Source organism: Myotis lucifugus, unplaced genomic scaffold (assembly GCF_000147115.1).
Source record: "Myotis lucifugus unplaced genomic scaffold, Myoluc2.0 scaffold_427, whole genome shotgun sequence".
NCBI classification, from domain to species: Eukaryota; Metazoa; Chordata; class Mammalia; order Chiroptera; family Vespertilionidae; genus Myotis; species Myotis lucifugus.
Genome location: NW_005871475.1, coordinates 439405 through 462905, shown reverse-complemented (window position 1 = coordinate 462905; position 23501 = coordinate 439405). Strand labels below are relative to the sequence as shown.

Here is a 23501-nt window from a genome sequence, read left to right as displayed (position 1 = left end):
AGTACCCGCAACCAAGGTACATGCCCTTGACCAGAATCGAACCCGGGACCCTTCAGTCCGCAGGCCGACACTCTCTCCACTGAGCCAAACCGGTTAGAGCACATCTAATTCTTATTATTCAGAAAGTGAACTCCTATCAGCCTAATAGGCCATTAACTTGGTCTAAACAAGCTTCGAAAGAACATGGCATCCATGAAAGAGAAAAATAAAAGAACAAAAGGACAGTTGAAGTAGTGAGGGAGAAATCACTAATAAATTGTTAAAATAATAATAATATGAAGTGATATGAAAAAATAGCAAATAACATTTCAAAACATAATGGAGAACTGAAATTCATAAATATGTCACAAAATATACTTATATTCTGTATGAGGCCCCTAGAACCATAAGAAATGCAAAAAAATTCACTGTTAATAACTCATTCTCAAATTTCCCCCCTTAAAAGTCAAATTGCCCCTCTTAAAAGTCAAATTGCTCCCCTGTGGGGGACCACTGATTTAGAGTCTAAATTACTATATACCACATATTAGCATATGTAGCCAATAGCTAATTTGCTATATGCTCACTAAACTATCATCAGTTAAAGAGGAAAATTGAGAATTGTAGACTACTTTAAAAGAAATAGGATTTTCCTTCTTTCAACATAGGGGAAGCAGTTGGCTCCAGGTGGAAACCACTCACGTGCGGCATCAGGAAATGAGTGGGAGGACTGAAAGGCCTCCAGGCAGGGAAAGGGGCTGGAATGCACTGATCCTTAGTTCTATGGATGAACCTGAACAGCCCACGTGGCAAACTTGTTCGCATGACTGACGCGAAGTAAACTCGGCCAGGCTCCCCAGCAGCTGTGGGCCTCCGATCAGGGTGTCTCCTTGTATCGGCATTGACCTCTTACCTCTGACCCGGGAGCTCAGAGCTGGATGGGGGAAGGGTTCCCAACCCGCCTCTCAGTGCACAGTGAGGGGGTGTAAAAGATGCATCCACCCAATACTCACACCAGAAAGAAATCACACAAGGGGATGCCAGGTGCCAAGGAGACTCCATTGCGGTACAACCACATAATGAAAGACTCTGTTGCTAATGAGCATTTGGCATAAAGTCACAGTTATTGATATGGAACAGTATTCGTACAGTGTGTGTGTGTGTGTGTGTGTGTGTGTGTGTGAGAAATTCAGAGAGTAAAACAATATCACAAGGGCCCGCTTCAGCAGATAAGGGGATGCTTGTTCAGCTCTTCCAGACCGAGGGCCAGGTAAGGCGAAGTGGGTCTCCACCATCTCCCCTCTGCTCCTTGGCCCTCCGGGGGTAAGCGCTTGGCTTCAATGAGGGGGATTAGTACAGTGTTCCTGCATGGATGTGCCTGTAATGAACTGATTGAGTTCCTCCCAAATCCATTCACAGGATTGAAACCCTGCCCCTCAGTGTGATGGTCTTAGGAGGTGGGGGTCTTGGGGAGGTGGTGGAGCCCTCAGTGTGATGGTATTAGGAGGTGGGGGTCTTGGGGAGGGGGTGGAGCCCTCAGGAACGGGATCAGTGCAGGCTCGCTCCCCTTCGTCCTGCCATGTGAGGACATGAAGAAAAGTAGCTGTGTGACCAGGAGAGCCCCTGACCAGAACCCTGCCTTTAGGGGCCAGCCAGTCTGCGGATTGGTGACAGGAGCCCCCTTAGGTCAGTGCCCTGGGCCCTGGCTCTGGGATCCCTGTGCACACTATTGGCTGCCTCATGTCTATGAGGTGAGCATACCTGGGCTGGCATTTAGGTGTGAGGGGTGAGAGGCTGGGGCCACGCTCTATCAGCAGCGCACCTCACCCAGTGCCACAAGCACTGCAGGTGGAGGCCCAGGGGCCCCTTAGGCTCTGGCCCACACTGAGCTTTTCAAGCCAGCTCACCAGGAGGACGCGGACACTATGAGCATGCCCACTGTCCTCCTTCCTCTACCTCCTTTGACTCAGACCCATGGGGGAAGGGAGGATTAATGAACACCTTCAAACCCCAACACACATACAGTGTGTTCCAACTGTGCTTTTGTGCATATCCATGTGGCCAAACATCTGGAAGGATACACACCAAATACAACATCCGTCTGCTCTGGGGGATGAGATTATTTTCTCGCATGAGTTATGATCAGTATAACCATTCTATTTACACATTTAAAAAGGATAACGTTCTCCCTGAGCTTGTTCCCATCCCGGCACCAATCTGGGGCCTTCCCTCTGGGCTGGAGGCTGTGCGCAAGGAAAGAAACAGGGCCCCCGGGTCTGCTGGCCACGCACCGTGGTGGGAGCACAGGCTCCCTTCCGTCCATCTTCCTGCTGCCTCTGCCGTTCAGGTTCTGAGGCGAATGGTTCGGCGGTGAAACCGGACATTTAGTGACTTGCACAGTCACATAACTAGAAAGAGGAGGCACGACCTCACTCCCAGCATGGCCTGCTCCCAAACCCACGCCCCTCCTGCTCAATGTCCACGTCAAGTAAAAGGCAGTGACGGCAGAAAAATAAAACACGCAGGACGTCAGTGGGTGGCCACACGGACAGCACAGAACGCAGATGCTGGAGGAGATTCCAGAGTCACAGCAACATGCTCCCCTCCTCCCTACGTCCGCCAAACCCAACCTGGGAAGCCGGGGAACAACACCCTACAGAGGGGGCGCCGGGTGCTGAGACACAGGCATTTTGTGCTGAGAAGGGAGAGGAACAGGGACTGAGGCCTGTACCCATGCTCAGACCTCAGCCTGCGCGCTCCGTGCACCCACCGCCCATGCAGTAACTGATTTTCCCAGTGATGATACTGAGTCATCAAGAAAAGGTTACATTTTATATTCGGAATTATCTGCTTAAGAAGGCAAGGAAGCATGTAATCTATTTGAAAATGATTTTCATTTCAAATAGTTAGAAACTCCTTTAAAGATTTCTGGTGCTTAAAGGAATAAGGGACAGTTATCTGGAAAACTCACTCACGTGGAACAAGGTCTCCCCTAAAGATTCTAGATCAAGGCGGCTGTGGGTCCCATTTAGTGAGGTGCACAGGCCTTCTCCTTTTGGCATTTCAGGGTCTAGTTTTCCCAGGCCTTTCACCATTCCCAACTTCCAAGCACTGGGCTCTAAATTACATGACGCTAAAGATTCTGACACACGTTTTTGGCCACCTCACATCCCCATGGTGGGCAGCCTCCCCTCCCCCACTCCCAGGTCCACGCCCCCCCCCCTCCAAACACGCCCTGAAACTAAACAAATGATGAGCTATGTTTACAAAACTGACTGATTCCCAGGGTGGGCATAATCATGGCCAAGCCCACCTGACATTTGGCGACATCCCTGGGTGTTTTTGTAAGCAGTTCTAGGAAATTTCTGTTTGGTTTTGTTCTTTGTTCTTGCAAGCACGTTAGTAATGAAATAAACTATCCACTCTAAAAAATAACCATCAAAAAAGATTAAAAAATAGGGTTTATCTAATTTTTTTCTGAAAGCAAGTGTTATTTTTATAAAATGCACTTCCAGGAGCCTCCGCATTTCAGGCAGCACACAGGACCTGCTACCCACCGGCCTCATTGTTTCGCACTGCGCCCCCCACGTTTTGCCCCCAGACACCACTCCTTGCTCTTGGGGAATGTGCAGAGAGCCTGTTGTTTCCCATATGCTGTCACCTGCACGTTTATGTCTGGCTCCAGGCCCTTTTCATGGTCACTGCTGTGGCAGGGTGGGTGTGGCCGTCCTTCCCTTTGGAAGATGAGGAGAGACCTTAAGAGGTGATGGAACTTGCTCCCGGCCCTCCCTGGGCATCAGTAGGTGGTCCATCACAGTCCTCTCCCGGCAGCCTTTCCCTCCCGGCTCAGTGCAGCCCCCTTGTGGGCAAACACCCATCTCTGTGATATTCCGGGTTATGGAGCCCTTCTGCTGCTGTGGTCACCCTGCATGACCAATCAGAGCAGGGGGGCTGCGAGCCTTACCTGGTGTGTTGAGCAGGCGGGACCTCCTGCAGTAGTAGGCCACCTCCTGCTCACAGTGCTCCGAGCTGTCGATCACGGCCTCCAGCTGCCCCAGGCTGCCCCCGTAGTCCAAGGCCATGGAGTAGGGCTTCTCGGGGCTGGCGCCCTGCACACGGGTCAGCTCTGTGTTGTTGTGCTGCACCGACGTCCAGATCTTGTCCTCTACCCAGAAAACACAGCCCAAGGAAGGAGGGTTAGAAGAAAGTTCAGAAAAGGATCACACTGGAAAAAAGAGGCTGGTGCAGGCTGTGTGATGGTGGCTCCCCAGGTGGCCATGATCACCACCGGCTGCTCTACTCATGCCCAGGGTTTGACCAGAGAATTTTTGCTCCTCACAGAGCTCCAGTAGGGGAGAAAGCAGGTTAGTAATCTTAAGAGCTGCTGTTTTGGAGCCCTGATTCCACAGGCTGCAAGCTAAGCATTTAATCCCATTATCTCATTTAAAATCAATGTTACTTAAATCCCAAGGGAGCCAACATGGCCAGGTCAGAAGTGGGGGAAATGCAATGAAGAGACTCAGGCAGCTTGCTCAGGATTGCAGATAGTGACTAAGCAGGAATTGGAACCCAGGGGAGTCCCCCAAAGCCCTCCTCCATCTACTGGCACACCCTCCTTCACAAGAGAAACACTAGCACCCATGGTTATCACAGAAAAACACACGTTCCAGGGGGAAATAAGACCTACACACAGAGTCTCTGTAAAACACACAGTTAACAAGGATAGAATTTGGCAATCCCCATTGAATTCCAAGGCACTTAACTGTAGTTTTTTTTATTATTCATCCTGTTTGTCAAAAGTATTTGTGGAGGCTTACAGGAAAAGAACATGCAGAGGTGAAGACCTTTAAATCAGGGACCTTTAAAACATGCTTTGCCCAGAACAGGGAAAATGGAAGGCTAGGAGAGAGGAGAGGAATGTGAGTTTTAGAAACTGGGAGACCTGTATGTGACGCCTCTTTCTGCTGAGAACAAGCTTAGACAAGTCACCTCACTATGGGGGGATCAGTGTTATCATCAGTAAAAAAATATAAAAATATAAGCACAGCAAAACCATCTCTCCTGTGGCAGGGCTGTTACTGTGGAATAACAACCCAAAATATAAAGTTTCAAGACACTATCTGGGAGGCATCAGACATTCTGTAACAATGACTTAGGGTACAACATTTACTGTGATGGGGGCTGAATTTAATTCTGAACATGCTCATAGATGCAGCCAAGGAGGAAAGCTTTTGTCATCTGAGCATCTTTACCACAGTGACGTCATTCCTCTTCCTCGGTCCTCAGGGCTGAAGAGGAGCCCCACATAGACACCACGTGGCTCCCTCACGCTCACCTCCTCAGTCTTACAAATGTGCAAACCAAGGTCTAAGAAGTAAAAAAAATATGGTCCAAGGCCTATGGGACAAGAATGATGAGCACATACACTGCGCGCAGCCACAGTTGATTAGCACACTAAGAGGCAAGATTGTGACTGGGGATAAGTAATTCTACCGCCTTGTCTGTCAGTGTCAACAAAGTAGGGGGAGGAAAGGGAAAAAGATTTTGAGTTTGGTTTCAATGATCTCTAAAGTATTTTCCAGCTCTAAAAAAGGATGCATTTCTTGCAGCTTAAAGTTAAACTGTGCTCAAACATTCCAATTCATCTTAAGACTGTTTCCTAAGCCAGCCCACTGATAACCCACATGTCTCCAATGTTTAACAGGCAGAATTACATTTTCTCAAAAGTCCAAAAAAAAAATCAGAATGAAGGTTACTGGATTTTGACTTTGAAAGTAAAAATAGTACATGATTCATATTGGTAAAAATAATAATGTTACACAAATAATTAACAAAAATCTTTAAAATGTCAATATAGATAAATGCTGACAAAATAATTAAAGACAAGTAATTTCTTAATAATGCATCGATGTAGAACAGCGGTTCTCAACCTGTGGGTCGCAACCCCTTTGGCGGTCGAATGACCCTTTCACAGGGGTCGCCTAAGACCATCCTGCATATCAGATATTTACATTACGATTCATAACAGTAGCAACATTACATTTATGAAGTAGCAACGAAAATAATTTTATGGTTGGTTCACAACATGAGGAACTGTATTTAAAGGGCCAGAAGGTTGAGAACCACTGCTGTAGAGGGACAAAGAAAGATGGACAGTTTTGAAATGTGCAAGGTTCTTAGAAGCAGAAGAGGGAAACCAAGTCCAATAATAGATGGTGTGTTGCTGCCTCATACTAGAACATTCTACAATATATTGTTACCTCTATATTTTTACCTATGTCTATACAGATATAAAGATGTAGATATGCAGATATGTGAATGCTCAGAGAGAGAAGTAAATGTGTCGCTAATTGTAGAATCCAATCTGTCTCATTTCAAGAGTGATCCACATAACATCATTAAGTCATATGGATTTAGATTTCCCTTGCAATGAACACAGACTTTCATATCTGTATATTCATTCACCTAATTGTTCATACATCCATTAATTGATTTGCTTATTCATTTAATCATTGACTCACTTTGCCAAAATCATATTCTATCTTTGGCAAGATGGAAAAGGAAGCTGTCAGACAATCTTTCATCTTAAAGTCACTACTATTGCCAACTCTGCCTCGGGACCCTCAGGGTGAATTGAAGTTCCGATAATTCAGCTATTGGCACTTATTGGTATATGCAATATTCAGAAGATGCAAAGGGACACTAAGAGCTTCAAAGCACTCCCACAATTCACTTAGATGTCACAAGCCCCCACTGCAAACACAGCAGGAGTGACAGGAAGATAGCTGATTGCTGTAAACTTAGGTCTCTTTGTTGCCTTTCCTTTCAAAGATACCTTTGTCCTCTGACTATATTTCCCCTGGGAGACAGCAGAGTAAAGACTGAAAGCAAATGGGTAAATTGGTGTTATTCTCCCCGAGTCATTGGCAGCAGTGTAGGTTAAGCCCTGACCCAGACACAATAGTAAAGGCCAGTGGACAGTGGCCCTCGTGAGAACGTCCATGGGCCAGCTCCTGCTCCCTGCTCTAGGGCGGGTACTGTGGTTTCGGCTGGGGAAGGTCCATGTGAAGTCAGCTCGGAAGGGTTTTCAAACAAGTAATATTTGCTCTAAACAGTCCATTAGGTGGATGCAGGGGATGCATTCGCGAACCCACACATGCTTGTACTAAAACATGGCCCTGGAAGCTAAGTATTCAAGGTGGTCCTTTGGTCCATGGGTGGGCGAAGGTTAGTGTATGTGGCTGGGCTCTGGAGTCAGAAGACCTGGATTGGCGTGCCAGCATGGCGCTTCCTGGCTTAGCAACCTTGGCCAAATGATTACTTCTCTAAAGTTCAGTTTCCTCTTCAGTAACATCCGAAAAGCAGCAATGAGGCCGACTATACAGGGTTGTTGTAAAGATGAAGTGAGGGGGTTTATGCAAGGAGGCCCGTTATTCACCAAATGAACGGCATTCCACAGAAATCTATGCTGCCCATTATACATAAAGGCATTGGTGTCTCACAGGTGGCCGGTGCTGCTATTGTTAGCAACAGCATCCAGGAGAGGGCAAGCGGAGAGTGGCCTCAGGTAGTTCTCAGGATGGTGTGTAGGTTCTTTCCCAGAGCATAAGGTAAGAGATGCCTTAAGGGGAGAGAAGATAAACTCTGCCCACCCTTTCCTCCCCAAATCCATCGAAATTAATGAGGAAAACACACTCATTTCAAAAGACCCAGAACAGGAATTGCTTTATTTTTGAAGTTTTGGGAACGTCACACGATTCAAACTACAAAGATTGCCTATAACTTGAGAAAGTCCAATTTCATGTAGGGAATGAGGGTGAATCATCTATGCTGAGACTGGAAATGCATTATAAAGTCCTCCAGGCTCCAAACACCAGCCTCTGCTGGCCTGCCTCCAGCACCAGACCCCCAGCACAGGGCGTGTGTCACAGTCTCTGGGGAAGCCTCCGGGCTGCAAGGTGTGCTGAGACAGCCTGCACTGTGGACACGTCCATTCCTTAGAACCTGGGTTCTGCTATGCCAGCTGGGAGATATGAGCAAGTTACATAACCACCTCTGGTTTCCTTCTTGGAAAGCAGGGCTTGTAATATCATTTTACTGAAAATCCTATATAATAAAAGCCTAATATGCTATGTGTCCGGTCATCCAGTTGTCTGTTCAACCTATCAAAGCGTAATATGCTAATAATATGCTAAGGCTGCTCAACCGCTCTCTATGATGTGCACTGACCACCAGGGGACAGACACTCTGACCGGTAGGTTAGCTTGCTTGCTGCCGGGGTCCAGCTTATTGGGACTGAGAGAGATGGGCTGGACATGCCCTGGAGCTTTCCCATGGTCCCTCCCCAGCTGGCCAATCTCCTGCATCCCTCCCTGGCCCCGATCATGCACTGGTGGGGTTCCTCAGCCTGGCCTGCACCCTCTCACAATCTGGACCCCTCAGGAGATGTCGGAGACCCAGTTTTGGCTCGATCCCACATACCAGGCTGAGGGACCCCACTGGTGCACTAATTTGTGCACTGGGTCTCTAGTAGTATTATAATGTTTTATAATATTAAAACTATATGTTCTACATGGACACATAATAAGTTGTTCAACATGCAAAAGAGTTAAGATTTGATACATTGGAACTTTTTCTTTATTGCATTAGAATGAAGACCTCAACTTCATACCCTAGAGAGTTGGAGTTGGGATCTCATCTGGCAAATGAGGTTAAAAAGCAGGATGGAGTGCAGTTCCTTGTACTACAGTTGCTGCTGTACATGATGAATTATTACCATCTGTTCAATTATCTTTTCACTCTGAAATAGCCTCATGTCTGTCTGTATTTATTGATGTCCCTTACATCTCCTGAAATTTCATCAGCAGAATATGTTGTTTAATTTTTATGAACCCAGAAACCTGAAAAAAAACATTGATACTCCCATTTTGCTATCCTGTTCATCCCCTATCATTCATTCTGTTAGGGGCAGAAATAGAATATCGGGGACCAGCTATAATTGTAAGAAATATTAATCATGCTCTGTTAACCCTGATTGTTTTATTCTGATTAAAGAAGGCACATTCTACCCTGGCTGGCAGCTCATCTGGAAATGCATCCCTTCCTCCCATCAGGAGCTGCCTGTTATCATGGAAAGATTAACCTTGCTGCAGAAACCAGGATTGCCAGCCCTTTGAAGACCCCCAGCCCTTTGCATACCACAGGCCTTTGCAAATCTCCAGACCTGCAAACTGCCCATCTGGATACCTTTTGTCTACATTCCCTTATAATTTTTGTCCTTCTATCCAATATAAGCAGCTGGCTTATGTTGGGGTGCAGAGCAGATTTTTGTGGGTGATCTGCTGCTCTCTCACACTGCTGGCAGTATTGGGATAAATACTCAGATGATTCAACCTCCTCTCTGCTCAGTTTCCTCAAGTAGTGACAGGCAGCACGGACCCATTATTTGTCCGGTTACAATTCTGCTGTTTACCACCAATCAAGCCCATAATGAGAAACAAGCCCAGCTCTCTACCTGCTCAAAAGAACGCAGGTATGAGTCATCCAGGACACATTTTCTGCTCAATAGCACAATGCATTTTGAAATTTTGAGCTAAGAAAGAATCTGTTCAGTTCACTAAGTATCTCAGTTAGTCTAAAGAAATAGTTATTATACATTTAAAATATCTGCTTTTTCCCTCCAATATGTGGTTTGCATGTATTTTCTCCCATTTCATAGGTTGTCTTTCCCTTACATTGGTTGTGCAGAAGCTTTTTTTGTTGGATGTGGTCCCGCTTGTTGACTTTTGCTTTTGTTACTTATATTTTTGGTGTCATATCCAAAAAATTATCAGCAATGCTCATGTCAAGGAGCTTCTTCTCAATGTTGTTTCTTAGGAGTTTTATGGTATCTGGTCTTATGTTTAAGTCTCTAGTCCATTTGGAATTAATTTTTTGTGAGTGGTGTAAGATAAAAGTCTAATTTCATTTTTTCTGTATGTGGTTATCCACTTTTCCCAATACCATTTATTGAAGAAACTATTTTTTCTCCATTGGGTATCCTTTGCACCCTTGTTAAATATGAGTGGACTGTAGTGCCAGGGCTTATTTCTGGGCTCTCTGTCTTCCATTGGTCTATATATCTATTTTATACCAGTGCCATGCTGTTTAATAACTACAGCTTTAGGGAAATGGAAAGATGTTTAAAGCCACAAGCTTGTAAATAAATGCATTCTGGAGATCTAATACAAGCTTAGTGCTTAGTCCACACTTTCATATTATAAACTTCAAAACAAATTGCTAAGAGACTAGATCTTATTCTCCACAAAAAGTATGATAATCACGTGATATGCTAGAGATGCTCACTAACACTGTTGCAGTGGTCATATTGCAATATATATATATGTATGAAATCAACACACTGAACACAATAAGCAATGTTATATGTCAAAAACATCTCACTACATTTTTAAAAATAAAAATAAAATATTTGCTTTTAAGAGCATCATTTAGCCATGATGATCATTCACTGGCATAAATGAGAATGAGCTCTTGATCATGCACCACACCCCCTATCATGCCACCTTTACAAGTAAAGGAATTGCAGGCCATAGGCTAACAAATAGCATGTGTGATAAAGTTCCAATGCATCATTTCAAATGCATTTTGATCAAGTTACATAACCACCTCCGGTTTCCTTCTTGGAAAGCAGGGCTTGTAATATCATTTTAATGAAAATCCTAGATAATAAAAGCCTAATATGCTAAGTGTCTGGTCATCCAGTCCTCTGTTCAACCTATCAAAGTGTAATTTGCTAATAATATGCTAAGATTGCTCAAGGGCTCTTGAGCACTTAAAAGTTTTGCATTAACTTTTTAATGTAAAAGTTAAAAAGTTAACAATACATTGTTATGTAGATTAGTAAAGCATTCTTCTAATTGCACTGTGAATTTAGCTTTCAAGTCTATTCCCATAAAGCTATTAGGTCTCCCAAGATGTAAAACGTATCATGCATTCCTCTGTTCGAAGTTATGCTCAGTTAGTGCCCTGCTTGCCACTAGCATACATACCCAGGACCATACGCACGGCTGAGCTCCAGTGTACACATCAGTGTGTACACAAGAATGACAAACCTCTGGCACTGTTATAAGCACTCTCGAGCTCATGAGTGATGGGGCTGCTAGAGATCTGATGAGGGCAAGGTTGGGTGGGGCTGATAGAGAAGCCAGTCCAGTGGATACTGTGCCTTTTTCTCCTTGAAAATGCACTATAGACGGACGGGGTCTCTATCCTGTGGCCAAGGAGCCTGGCCTAGCATTGGGTGCCTGTAGGACTTCAGGAAATCTTGTCAAGTGATGAGGTTAGTCAATCACTATCATCTATATTCTCCTAGGTCTTCCTCCAGCATTTCCAAAGCAGCTCTTTTATACATTTGTTATGTGATGGTCCAGATTTAAAAAAAGGAATTTCAAGTTTTAAGATCAATACACACATACATTCAACAACAACATCAACAAGAGAAGAGTATGCACCAAGTCTCAGCAGAGTAGTTACGGTGGAATATTCTGCAACATTCCATGATGTTGTGACATATTCCCAAGTCATCACCAGACAGCTCTCTGTGACCTCATCCTGGGTTTCCCAGGGGCCTGCCAGAGGCCCCTTACACTCATTTCAGGAGCTGGAAACTGTTTACACACAGAACCAGCCAATTTTTTTTCATGTTTTTCTTCCTGTCATTCTATCTGATTGCTATTATTATTGTGATAATCATTATTATTAATAATAATAATTACAGATGTTGCAAGTTGTTTCATCTGTTACCATGGTGATCATTCTTCTGAAAAAAAAATAATAAAAGAAAAATTAAAAAGGAGAGGCAAAAAATAACTGATTAATAAGACCTCATTCTATACACATATTTGTCTCTTTGCAGAGCAAGAAAAAAGTGCAATTTTTCTATCATAATACTTAGAAGGAACTCTACAGATTGTCAATACTCAGCTTAATTGAACTTAAATCACTGTGGGGAGCTGCTTAGAGTCCTTTGAAAAATGTGCCAATTCACTTATCCGCCTACTGTGATAAAGCAGGCCTATATTAAGGTCCCTGGGGTCGCTTCTGGTGCAGTTATCTGTGTTGACAGAGTGCATTTCCCACGCCAAGGGTAAAGACAGTGTAAATAACCCTCCAAGCACCGTCTCCACCACTCATTTACCATCCACACATCTACAGCCTCGTGACAGTTCTTGTTGTTTTGCGTTGAGGTTATTTAATTTTTCATATGTTCCTATCTTATCTCCCCGTTTAAATCACAAGCAGTGGCTGCCGGTGGATGTCGCGTGGAGGCCTCTGTGGGTGAAGGGGCAGATGCTGCGGAGGACACTGGGGCTGGGGCCGCTGGGCCAGGCAAGGCCGCTCCGTCCGACGGGCTCCTAAGTGTGGCAGACACTGACCCCCGGCCTCAGTCTCCTCAGCTGTAGGCTGGACATAACCCATGTCCGGTGATGTGAGAAATGAAATGAATAACATGCACAGGGGTGCGCTGAGCACAGTGCCTGCTCAGGGCACGGGCTCCAAACCAAAGCTGACCTCCTACAAGCCGCTCTGATCCAGGGAGGATCCGAAGGGACCACCTCACCACTAGGAACAGTTATGGGAACCTGAGCTGAGGAGTCAATGCCACCTTCCTCTCAACTAAAGGAAAGGGAGACAGTGAGTATAAAATGACTTTCAGCTCCTTTACAAGAATCCTCGCCAGAGCCACGCTCCCTCCCTGTGGATAGGAGAACCGTGCAGCCTGCTGCCCCCACTGCAGCTCTGCTCTGGGGCTTCTGCGGTTGGGAGGGCGTCCCCCTCTGGCCCGGGCGTGCCCACATCACTGCAGTAGCCGGAGACGCCCAAGCATCAGGCCAGGAGCCAGCTCCGCCCGTGACCGCGCTCCACTGCCCGCAGGAGCCACACTGGACGACCTCCGCACAACTGGCGTGGTGTGACTTATCCCCCCGCTTCTCTCTAGCATTTCCTTTTTATATAACTTGTGGGAGTTGATTTTTCTCTCTGCTTGCTTTAAAATAGGGGCCAAGATCAAAGAGACCTGGGGAAGTTTATGGTCTTGGAGGGTGTGCTTTTGAATAGACTCCATGCACACTGTATCTATGTGTTTGTTTGTCTGCTGGGTTATTCAAGGAAAAGTATGAGGTGCCTAGTGTGTGCGGAGCATCATGTTAGGGACTGAGGAGGTAGGATGAAGGCCAAAGGGCACTCTGAACCCTGAGGGCATCCCCCGCTGGTTCAGAGGAAACCTGATCCTGGCTGGGGCAGGAGGAGGCAAGGCTGAGCTCAGTGCCTGGCCTCTGAGCAGGGGAAGGGGAGGCAGGGGCTCCAGATCCCACCCCCTGCTGGGGAGAGGGCTGCGGGGGCGGGTGCACAGGCTGTAGCTGCCCTTACACTTCTCACCCTTTCACTAGGTCTTTAGGAGTCTGTGGCAGGGCCTGCTGGGTGCTTCCCAGAAAGAGCTGGACACTTGCATAGACCTAATTCCTCTCACATCTAAGTGACACTGGCCACACTCTCCACTCTCTCTGAGCCCACATTTCCTCAAAATACACGTTAGAGAGAATCTGTACCTTCCAATACATCATGTGAATTAAATGGGATCAACCCTAAGACTATACCCCATCCGAGGGCCACCAGTTCATAGTAAAGGGCACCTTCCCTATATTCAGGAGAGCTGACAGAGCTGAGGCTGAACTCGGGCAGCCGCAGGCAGTGGGCTGGCTACAGAGGCCTTGCCTCAGCCCTAAAGGAGTCAGGGCCTTATTCACCTCTCCTCCCACCAGGCCACAGCGGGACGCACAACTTCTGTGAATGAACATCCCCTGCTTCATGGGTCTTATGCTCTGGTTCTGGAGGTTACTGACAAAAACACACCCCCAAACCCAAAGAGGAGAGTGGAACGGTCTATCTTTCTTTCAGTGGACACATCTGCTCTGGCGCACACACGCGTTTTCTTTCTGTGTTCACTAAAATTGCTTCCCATAGAGTAAGGCCTATTGCTCTAGAAACATAAACAAACCTCATGCCTAGATCTTAATTTCCAAAAGCAATTTGCTACGGAAGTGAACCTAACTTCTTTTAGAAAACACCTGAGTCTGGGACTAGGCGGGAAAGATCACGGTAACATCTTGGAGCATCTTGTGCTAACAAGCTACAGAATGCTCCAGGATTATGGAGGCAAGTAAGAAAGGCACAGGAGCAAAATTAAAGGGACCGTGGCTAGTCACAGCAATGACGATTTTCACATAACAATGTACTAGTAAAGATAATGGTAACAATATATTAAAATGGAATAACTTACGTTTTTAGTAATGCAAAGGCAAGTGAAGGAGGATGAGAAATAGTGAAGAATGCAGAATGACAGCTACAAATGTAGGAAAATGTAGAATTAGAAAAACAACATGACAAATTCTGGTGTAATGAATTATGTAGGTTGGGATCATTAGCAGATTTGGGGGAAATGTTGGGGAGCAAGATATTACCACCCACATAGATTACTTACTGATTATAAACTATCTTCATGATGCAGAGGTCAGCAGAACTACACTAGCCAAAGGAGGGAGCTGGGTCCCCCAGGGTCACAAACTGACATCATATCCCACCTGATGGGGTGCACTGAGTAGACCACACATGACCCATGAGGTCATCTGGCCAAAGTATTCTAACAATGACAAGTAATTTTTAAAAATCAAACGTATGTAACATTTTACCTCAGAGCTGACGTGTACTACTCTTCAAAAAATTAATGTCATGAAAAACAAACAAAATGGTATGAATTAGGAGAGAGGGCCTTCTAGTTAAAATAGACTAAAAGGATCTTGCAATCAAATCCATCACGTGGAAGGTGCTTCAATCCTAAATAAAACTATGAAAACAGAAAATGCTGCCTGGTCAGCGTTGCTCAGTGATTGAGTGATGACCTATGAACCAAGAGTTCACTGGTTCAATTCCTGGTCAGGGCACATGCCCGGGTTGCGGGCTGATCCTGGGTAAGGGGCAAGCTGGAGGCAACCGATCAATGATTCTCTCTCATCATTGAAGTTTCTATCTCTCTCTCCTTCTCACTTCCTTTCTCTCTTTAAAAACAAAAACAAACAAACAAACCTGCTATAAAAGACATGATAGAGACAGAATAGACTATATATTGTATTTTAATTAATGCTTATTTTTATTTATGGTTTTAGTAGTGTGGTTATGTTCAATAATGTCTTTGTTCTAAGAGCGATAAACTGAAGTCTTTAAGTTTAAATTATCAATGTGTCTACAAGTTATTTTTAAATAGTTCTGGAAGGAAAAGGCAATTTATGAGAAGGAATGAAGGAGAGGGAAGATAAAGAATAAGAGAGAGAGAGATGAGGGCAACACAAATGTGCAAAATGTTTACAGTTGGAGAAGACAGGTGAAAAGTATACAGAAGCTTATTTTAGTGTTTTTTTCAACTTTTCTGTATGATTGGACACTTCAGAATAAACGTTTTGGTGAAAACAATATAGTGCTTTGCACAGTGCTTCACAGTAAGTGTTCAGAGCTTTTCTAGTGTGCTCCAGCAAATCCATGTGGGAGTGCTTTTACACACCCACACTCACACAGCACACACACAGACACACACCCACAGCATGCACACATGCAGACACACACAGATACACACAGACACACACAGACACACACTCACAGACACATACATAGACATACATGCACACACCTACAGACACATACATGCAGACACACACACTCACAGATATATACACATACAAAAACACACATAGGCACACTGATGCAGATGCACACAAACACACAGTCACAGGCATGCAGATATACACAGAGACCCACACTCCCAGACATAGACACACACAGATCAGGCAGGCACACACACATGCAGAGACATACACATGCATGACTAAGGACTAACTGGCAACACAATTATCAAACAGCAAAGATTATTATCCATTTCAACCTCTGACACCACGACAGCACATTCACATTCAACTATAAGTACTGATTAGTAATGTTGAATTGATATTTGTGAACAATTTTAGTGTGTCTGACGTGTGCGCTCATGAAAGTTATTGCTTGTTATTTTAATTACTGCATCCCAGTAATCTATACTAATAAAAGCCTAAGCGACCGTTATGGTGGAACAACCAGAACAACTGGCTGCTATGATGCACACTGACCAGCAGGGAGCAGAAGCTCAATGCAGGAGTTGCCCCCTGGTGGTCAGTGTGCTCCCACAGGGGGAGCGCTGCTCAGCCAGAAGCTGGGCTCTCGGCTGGAGAGCACAGCAGAGGTGGCAGGAGCCTCTCCCACCTCTGCAGCAGTGCTAAGGAGCAGTGAGCCGAGCAGTAAGGAACAGAGAGCAGGCAGATGGTAAGGAGCGAGAGGGTGCAGTTCCGGACTGTGAGGGGGATGTCCACTGAGGGGTCCCGGACTGTGAGAGGGTGCAGGCCTGGCTGAGGGACCCTCCCAGTGCATTAAAAACAAGTAATACATACCATGTGTTGGGTATATAATGCCAGATATTTTTTTATCATGAATTACATTGATTATTTCAAGTTATTGATTAACAACAACTTTAAAAATAAGGTTTGTTATTAATTACAGTAGAGGAAACTGAGGAACAGGGAGGCAAAGTAACTCACCTAAGTCACACTTGACAAAACTGTGAAATACCAGCATTGGGGTTCACACACGCCCAAGATCTTGCACACTGTGCTGGTTTGTTAGATGTATGTTGATTAAGGAAATGGAAGGGAAAGCGGTAAGAAGTGTGACAAGAAAAGAAGCTTCACAGAATAAAAGAATGAGGGCGTGGTCTAAAGAAGGAGGTGAGTGGATAATATTCCAGAGGAGCCAAACTGGACATAAAGCATGCGTGCTGCCCAGAATACGTACAGCTTGCACTGGCAACCCATGCAGAAATTGTCTAACCAGTCAGTGCCTACCCGCTTCTTTTTACAAAGAGATACAAATAGCACTTATTCAAACACTGGGGTACATAGCCTACAAGGCCAATGGGTGCGGTTGGGATATGAATCCACATGAGGAGGAGCGGGAAAAAAAATGCTGAGGTGAGTGTCTTTTCTACTGCTTCTACTTCACAGAACCTGGGATCGTAAGCTACTTGCACATCTTGGCTCTTTTATTCTTTGGGGCATCTAGACAGACTCTGATTCACCATCTCTCCCTGGAATCCTGGACTCAGAGCAAAAGCAAGCAGCAACAAGAAAGCTTTCTGGAGACATCCTTGACTCCCACTTACTATTTCACTCTTCTGATCCGACACACAAGTGATCCAGGAGCCTCCCAGCAAGGGGAAGGCCCTTAGGCACCTGCTCACTGCTTCTCCCAATTGTCACCCCCTGAGCTCAACAGGGTTGGTTCCTCTCTGTTCTCTCTGCCTGGCCCTGCAACCCCTACTTATCAAGGTCACACCTGTTTATCTATCAAACACTCTGTCTCCCAGGAAGCCTTTCTTGATCACTCTTGTCTCTGAACTCCTTCAGCATCTAGGTCCTTCCATGATGGTGGTGATGCTGACTTCTATTTCAGAAGCTCTTACAGAGTACCAGAGATTGTACTGATTGTATTAGGTGCATTGCTCATTTAATTGTATTTCATCTGCACATCAATCCATTGAGGTAAGACTAACTGCTTATCGCTATTGCACAGATGAAGAATTGAGTCTCATAGAAGTTAACTCTCCTTGGATTCCATGCCTGTGGAGTACCTTACATTTTATGTAACTCTACAAATTACACAGAATGGTCTAGATGAAAGTGTTTTAAGACTGGATATTAGATATGAGGTTTTTGGGTTTCAAGGTCAGTGGTTTAAAATAGCCGGTACAGCTCTGAGCACAGGCGGAAGACTGTGTCCTGATCCCCACAGCACAGAAGGAAGAGTTCTCCAGGGATCTACAATGTGTGCTGTGAAACGTCCAACAGGAGGCCTTAGGATGAGCTCTATGTGAAGGTCTTAAGACCAGCAATTATTCAGTCCCTGAGTACTGGAGAGAGGACTGAAGAACGGGACCTAAGTGGTAAGCAATGTGATAATCGACTTATATAGGTATTTCCCAAAGTCTGATGTCTTCAGGTGTTTGTTAAAATGCTATTTCTTATCACTGTTCTAAACCTGCTGAAGAAACATTGTTGGAAATAGCCTAGAAAATGGCATTTAACTCATCTTAGGTCATTCTTTGAAGAAATAAAATTTAAGAATCTTTGGTGTTTATAAACATAATCTAATATTCAGAAAAGCTTTGCAAGGTGAGTATGACTATCCCCATTGACAGATGAGGAAAGTGATGATCAGGGAGGTGAGGTGAGTGGAATGGAGACACCATCCTTCAGGCTCCCTCCCTCCAGGACCTTTCTGCAGTGGCACTGGCTGATGGGTGGGGCACACAGGCCAGGGGAAGGGCCTGTTTTGTTCAGACACATGGGTGTTTCTTTTCTCCAGAGCCTCTATTTCTCCCGGCCTAGTAACCCAAGAATGGGATTCACAGACCTAGCTCCACTTTCTGGCAACGTATGTCAATTCATGTGACCCTGGACAACGATGCAGCCTCAAGAATTCCCTGGCCCCCTATGCAAATGAAAAGAATGGTGTCTTCTGCATGATTTCTGTGAAACTGAATAAAATCATGAGAATAAAGTGTCTGGGATGGATCCTCATACTAGATGCTTAACTAAATATTAGCTGTTTATATTACAAAATGCAGCCCAGAGGGTAGCCCTTCAAGGTCAGCTTCTCTGACCACCATTCCCAGTTTCCAGCTCCCCGTGATCCAACCATGGTCTCCTTTGTACTATTTCTGTAGCGTCTTTTGGCTTCTAATTTATTTCCTACACCTTGTGAGACATATCTGTTTGCAATGTCTGTTTGCTCTCTAAACTGTGAGATTCTGTAGGACAAGGACACACATTCATTTGGTAACCTTAGTGCCTTGCAGAGTCCTTGCTCAAAAGTTTACTTGAATTACAATTTCTAAATGAGCAACTGAATAACTGAGTGACTGGCTCAATGAATGCATAATATATAAGTAACTCAACACATAAAAATAAATGTGGAAGTAAATGAGTAAAAGACTATTATTAAAGGAATGCAAGACATCAGAGAGGGAGTTAGTAAAGGGGGTGAGTGTATGAATAAGCAGATAAATGAGTGGGAATCACACTGCAACCACTTTGTGCCTTGGGCCTGCGCCTTCTCTTCTCATCCCTGTGGTTGGAGTCAACTCTCCGAATGAAAGGAGTTTCTCTGAGTGCCTGTTACAATTATTGGCAACTCAAAGGTGACAATGCTTTAATTTCAGGATAATGCTAATCTTTATGACTTAGTAGTTTCATTTAATGGCCCCATTTAGCAGGAGATTATGCTGCCTGCTAGCCCACAGAGACCACTTTAAAGCTCAGGACTTTCACACAAGCAAATCCCAGCTTGGCCTTAGAGACCAGCCTGCTGGAATACTGATGCAGTCCTCAAGCCTTGGCTGACAACATAGGGTATGAAACAGGGAGAAACACACTTAAAAAGATCTTCCTTCCTCTAAGCTGGCATCATTTTTCTTTATTTACAAAAAGTCCTCTAGAGAACACTGCATTCACAGAAAACAAGTGACAATAACAAGTGTCCTTCCCTCTGAAATACAAGTGTTATTCCAACTGAGTAATTTGCTAGTGAGCCACAGCAAGAGTCACCCATGCATGAGTCCCAAACAGGAGAGGACAGGTGCTACCAGGGACTCAGCCTGTGGCCCATTAAGAGAGTGGATGTGTGTCCAAGGGAGGAAGAGGGAAGGAAGAAAAGGTGAGTACAACCTTCCTTGTCCTTACCACCTGCTCTGGTGTCACTCTCCAGCATTGTTGAAATGTTGTCATGTAACTGACTACACGGCAATAGTAAAAAGCTATTATAATCACCCTCCATTTACAGACAGAGAAACTGAGATGCAACAGTCAAGGGCCTTGTCCATGGTCCCACAGACAATAATTATAATAATCTCTAACTATAATTATTTGGAGGATGCAATAAGTATAGGCATTGTTCTAAGACAGTTATTTAGTGCATTTGAGTTTCTATATCTGTACAACCATGCCCTTCAAAAATTGTAATCCATAAATAAGGCTTGGATTTTGCACAGATAGAAGAAAGTGGATGGGGAGGAAGATATCTATGTTTTTAAAAGCTCATCCTGGACGCTATAGAGTGGGGAAGGCTCAAGACTTGGGTTTTTTTGTTTGTTTGTTTTTACCACAAGGACATGAGATTATATAGACTCTGTGGAGTGGGGAACCATACCATAATCATCTCCGCATCTTCAGTGCCTCATCAGTACCTGGCCTGGCAGACAACCAATGAATATCGAGTCACAGTGATAGAACAAGGGTTGCCACCCACACTTTGATAAGAAGGTCTGCATGCTGAATGGGGCAAACACTTTAGATCTGATGGCTATAAGGGAATCTTACCTCTATAATTTATTAGCTTCATTAACACATTTGTAAATCAAAATCATTCCAGCTGTTTCACAGGGATGACACTTGGACTAGGCCAGCATCCAGTAGACACTCAACACAATCTTATGTAGTCTGTAACGAAGTGACACCTTTCCGGCAAGAGTCCTTCTGCAGCAGTGGCCATCCAACAACTTATGATAAAAACAAACTTGAGGACTTGAGCCCAGTATGTTCTTGTAGAAATGTTTGTCAGGCTGTAAATTTAACACTTCCGTGTGTGTGTGTGTGTGTGTGTGTGTGTGTGTATTTGTTGGAAGTAAGTGTTTACAGTGGAAATCATAAGATGCCTATAGAAGGTACAAGGATAGAACTTCATTATAGATTGACATGACACTAACTACTGAATTATACTTTTCTTTGGTGTAAAATATACCAAAACCTGCCAAAAATAACTATATACTAAGAACCTCAGTGAGATATACATGTGCTTTGAGTAACTCTTGTTTCCTCTATACTGTCAGATCCTTGAGTCACCCACTCATAAACTGAACTCACTGTCAGTGGTCTTGTTATAGAGTGGTAGAAAGTTTGGAAATTTCCAGGACAAGCGGACTATGGAAACTGAGATAGATAGTCAAACAGCAGTTTGTGTCCACCTAGTAAATCCTATCTTTCCTAAACCATGGACACTTAAGAGTAAATGGTTTGCAGTTCTCCTCCCCAACCAGAGTGTAAATAGCTTAAATCACCCCACTCAGGGAGACAGATAACAGAAATCCAATTAAATGCCATTAGCCAACCAGACCCAAGGACAGACAAATTAAGAGAATAAATCTCATTTTGGTACATCAGCATAAAGCTGATGAATATTCTATTGATTGGCCCCTAAGATCTCCCCTAAACACCTAGACTATAAAATGCTGAAAATGAAGGTCCCAATGTACTTTCCCTCCAGGGAGTACACCTGTGCCATTCTTTGCCCCTCTCCTTCCCCTACAGGCACTTACCTTCTAACCTCCAAGGGATCCCATGAGAATAGAAACCAGGGAACAATAGGCAGCCACAGCTCACCCGTCCCCGCCGAGGCTAACCACCTGCACTGGTCTCCAAGGTCCTCCCCCCCTTTTCTCTGACCTCTACTGAGCCAAGTCAGCCCATCCTAAGCTCTCCTGTTGCTTCTTCTATGCCTTTCCTTGTTTCACAAAAATGCTCACCTGTTCGAATTCAAATGACGGACTTGGAGACAGAAGTACCGCAAAAACAAGACCTTTAATACATTCTCAAGAGCTGGTGTCCTTTGGGTTGTGCAGGCACACCTGAGGCAGCAATCACAATCCATTTATTCAGTCCCTCCTCAGGTTCTTCATTGGCTGAGCACTATGGGGTCACCTGTTTCCTCATATGTTACCTAGGTCTTGCTGTCTCCCATTGGGCCATTTAAAAAAATTGGGCTGAGGCCTTTTCTAGTTGCCTCCACCTCCTCCTGTCTAATTGGGGCAGTCATCTCAGGGGTTTCCACCATGACGCTGGCCCATGTCCACAGTTCTTTGCTTTTATATCCTCTTCCCTCCTCCCTACATTTTGTCCTGGGGACATTCAGTGACCATTTCCATCAAAAGCTGACTATGCTGGAGATGGATCACAGAGGCCCACTTCCTACACTACCCTAAGTAAGTTTTTGCTGCAGTCAATAAATTCTTTCTTGCTTTTCTACATTTTGTCTCTTGATTGAAATTTTTTCTTCAAGAAGACAAGAACCAAGGTCTCCTCTCTGTACTAGTAAGTCTAACTTTGGGAGGCAAGGCTGACAACTGCTAGACCTAACTGGATGGACATCTTTCTTTCTGTCAATCAATAGTCTGGATAATAATCTATTATCTGCCACCACACTCCACTATTATGTGCAGGCATTTTACAGAGATTCCAGTTGTGGCTTCTCTACCTACTCCATTATGCATTCTTCGATGAGTTTTAGTGAAAACAGAGCCTGCCTCCAGATAGTGAGAAACAGCATCATATCAGTGACAATGATAAGATATAGAGACTGGTAAGGTGATTTGATTATGAGCTGTTTGAGAATGGAAACAAGTTTTACTTTAGAGATTTGACTAAACATTCCTTGCAAAACTCCTTGCAATGCCTCATGATTTCTATACAAGTGTGGATGCATGAAACTGGCATTGTATTCATCAAGATAAGAAATAAATGTATTTTTGTTATTGATTCTAGATGAACAATTTTGCATATCAGTATGCATTTGTACTCTACAGAGGAAAGACGGTGTATGGCTGGGACACATTTGTTAACTCGTTGACAAGATGTCCTGTTAACATTAAAAATGGTAAAATGTAAGCTGAGTTGAATAAGTTTAAATGTCAAGTTCTAAGGAACATCTTGTCAGGGTGCCTCATCCTTCTAATTTGTCTTTATTGATACTGGAAGCTTTCCCTCAGAAATGCTCCCTCCAGGCACCTAGTGGCACAGGAATCCTGTGACAACTGAAGAAGGGGTAATTCTTTGTTGCTGGCATGAGGAGATTGCTGTCCTTTCAGGAAAGGGTGACTATATAGATACCATCCACACTGGGACAGTGGTGAGTATGAGAGAGGGCTCCAGTGAATACTGGATTTCTCTATTTGATGACCTCTACTTTTTTGGGGCTAGAAACTTTGCTTTTATTCTAACTCTCACATTAACCCTGAAAGGAAGCCATTTTTATCATTTCCACTTTATTGATAAGGAAACCAAGATCCAGAAATGCTAAATGACTTGTGCAAGGTCACACAGCTTGAATGTGTCAGCACTAGAATTTGAACTCCAAGATGATTACAAGGTATGTTCTACCCCCACTAGTCATTCCAAAGAAGTCCTTTGGGGAAGAATGGTAGCCATGGAAGGGCTTGGAGGCAATGAAGAACAACTGAGCACTTTTACTCTTGGATTGTAGAAGAGGTTGCAAAGAGTGTAGGAGTGATCAAGCTCAGTTAAGATTAGATATGAGGCAGAATCACAGTACCAGACTAT

At 44.4% G+C, this 23501-nt stretch overlaps 1 protein-coding gene across 1 annotated transcript in view; it reads right to left on the bottom strand.

The window, feature by feature from the left end:
* CNTNAP5 (contactin associated protein like 5) overlaps positions 1–23501 on the bottom strand; it is a 661914-nt gene that overhangs the window by 271792 nt on the left and 366621 nt on the right. The window contains exon 13 of the mRNA XM_023744097.1: positions 3944–4144. Within this exon, the coding sequence (XP_023599865.1) occupies positions 3944–4144 (201 nt within the window). The remainder of the gene's footprint in view (positions 1–3943; positions 4145–23501) is intronic.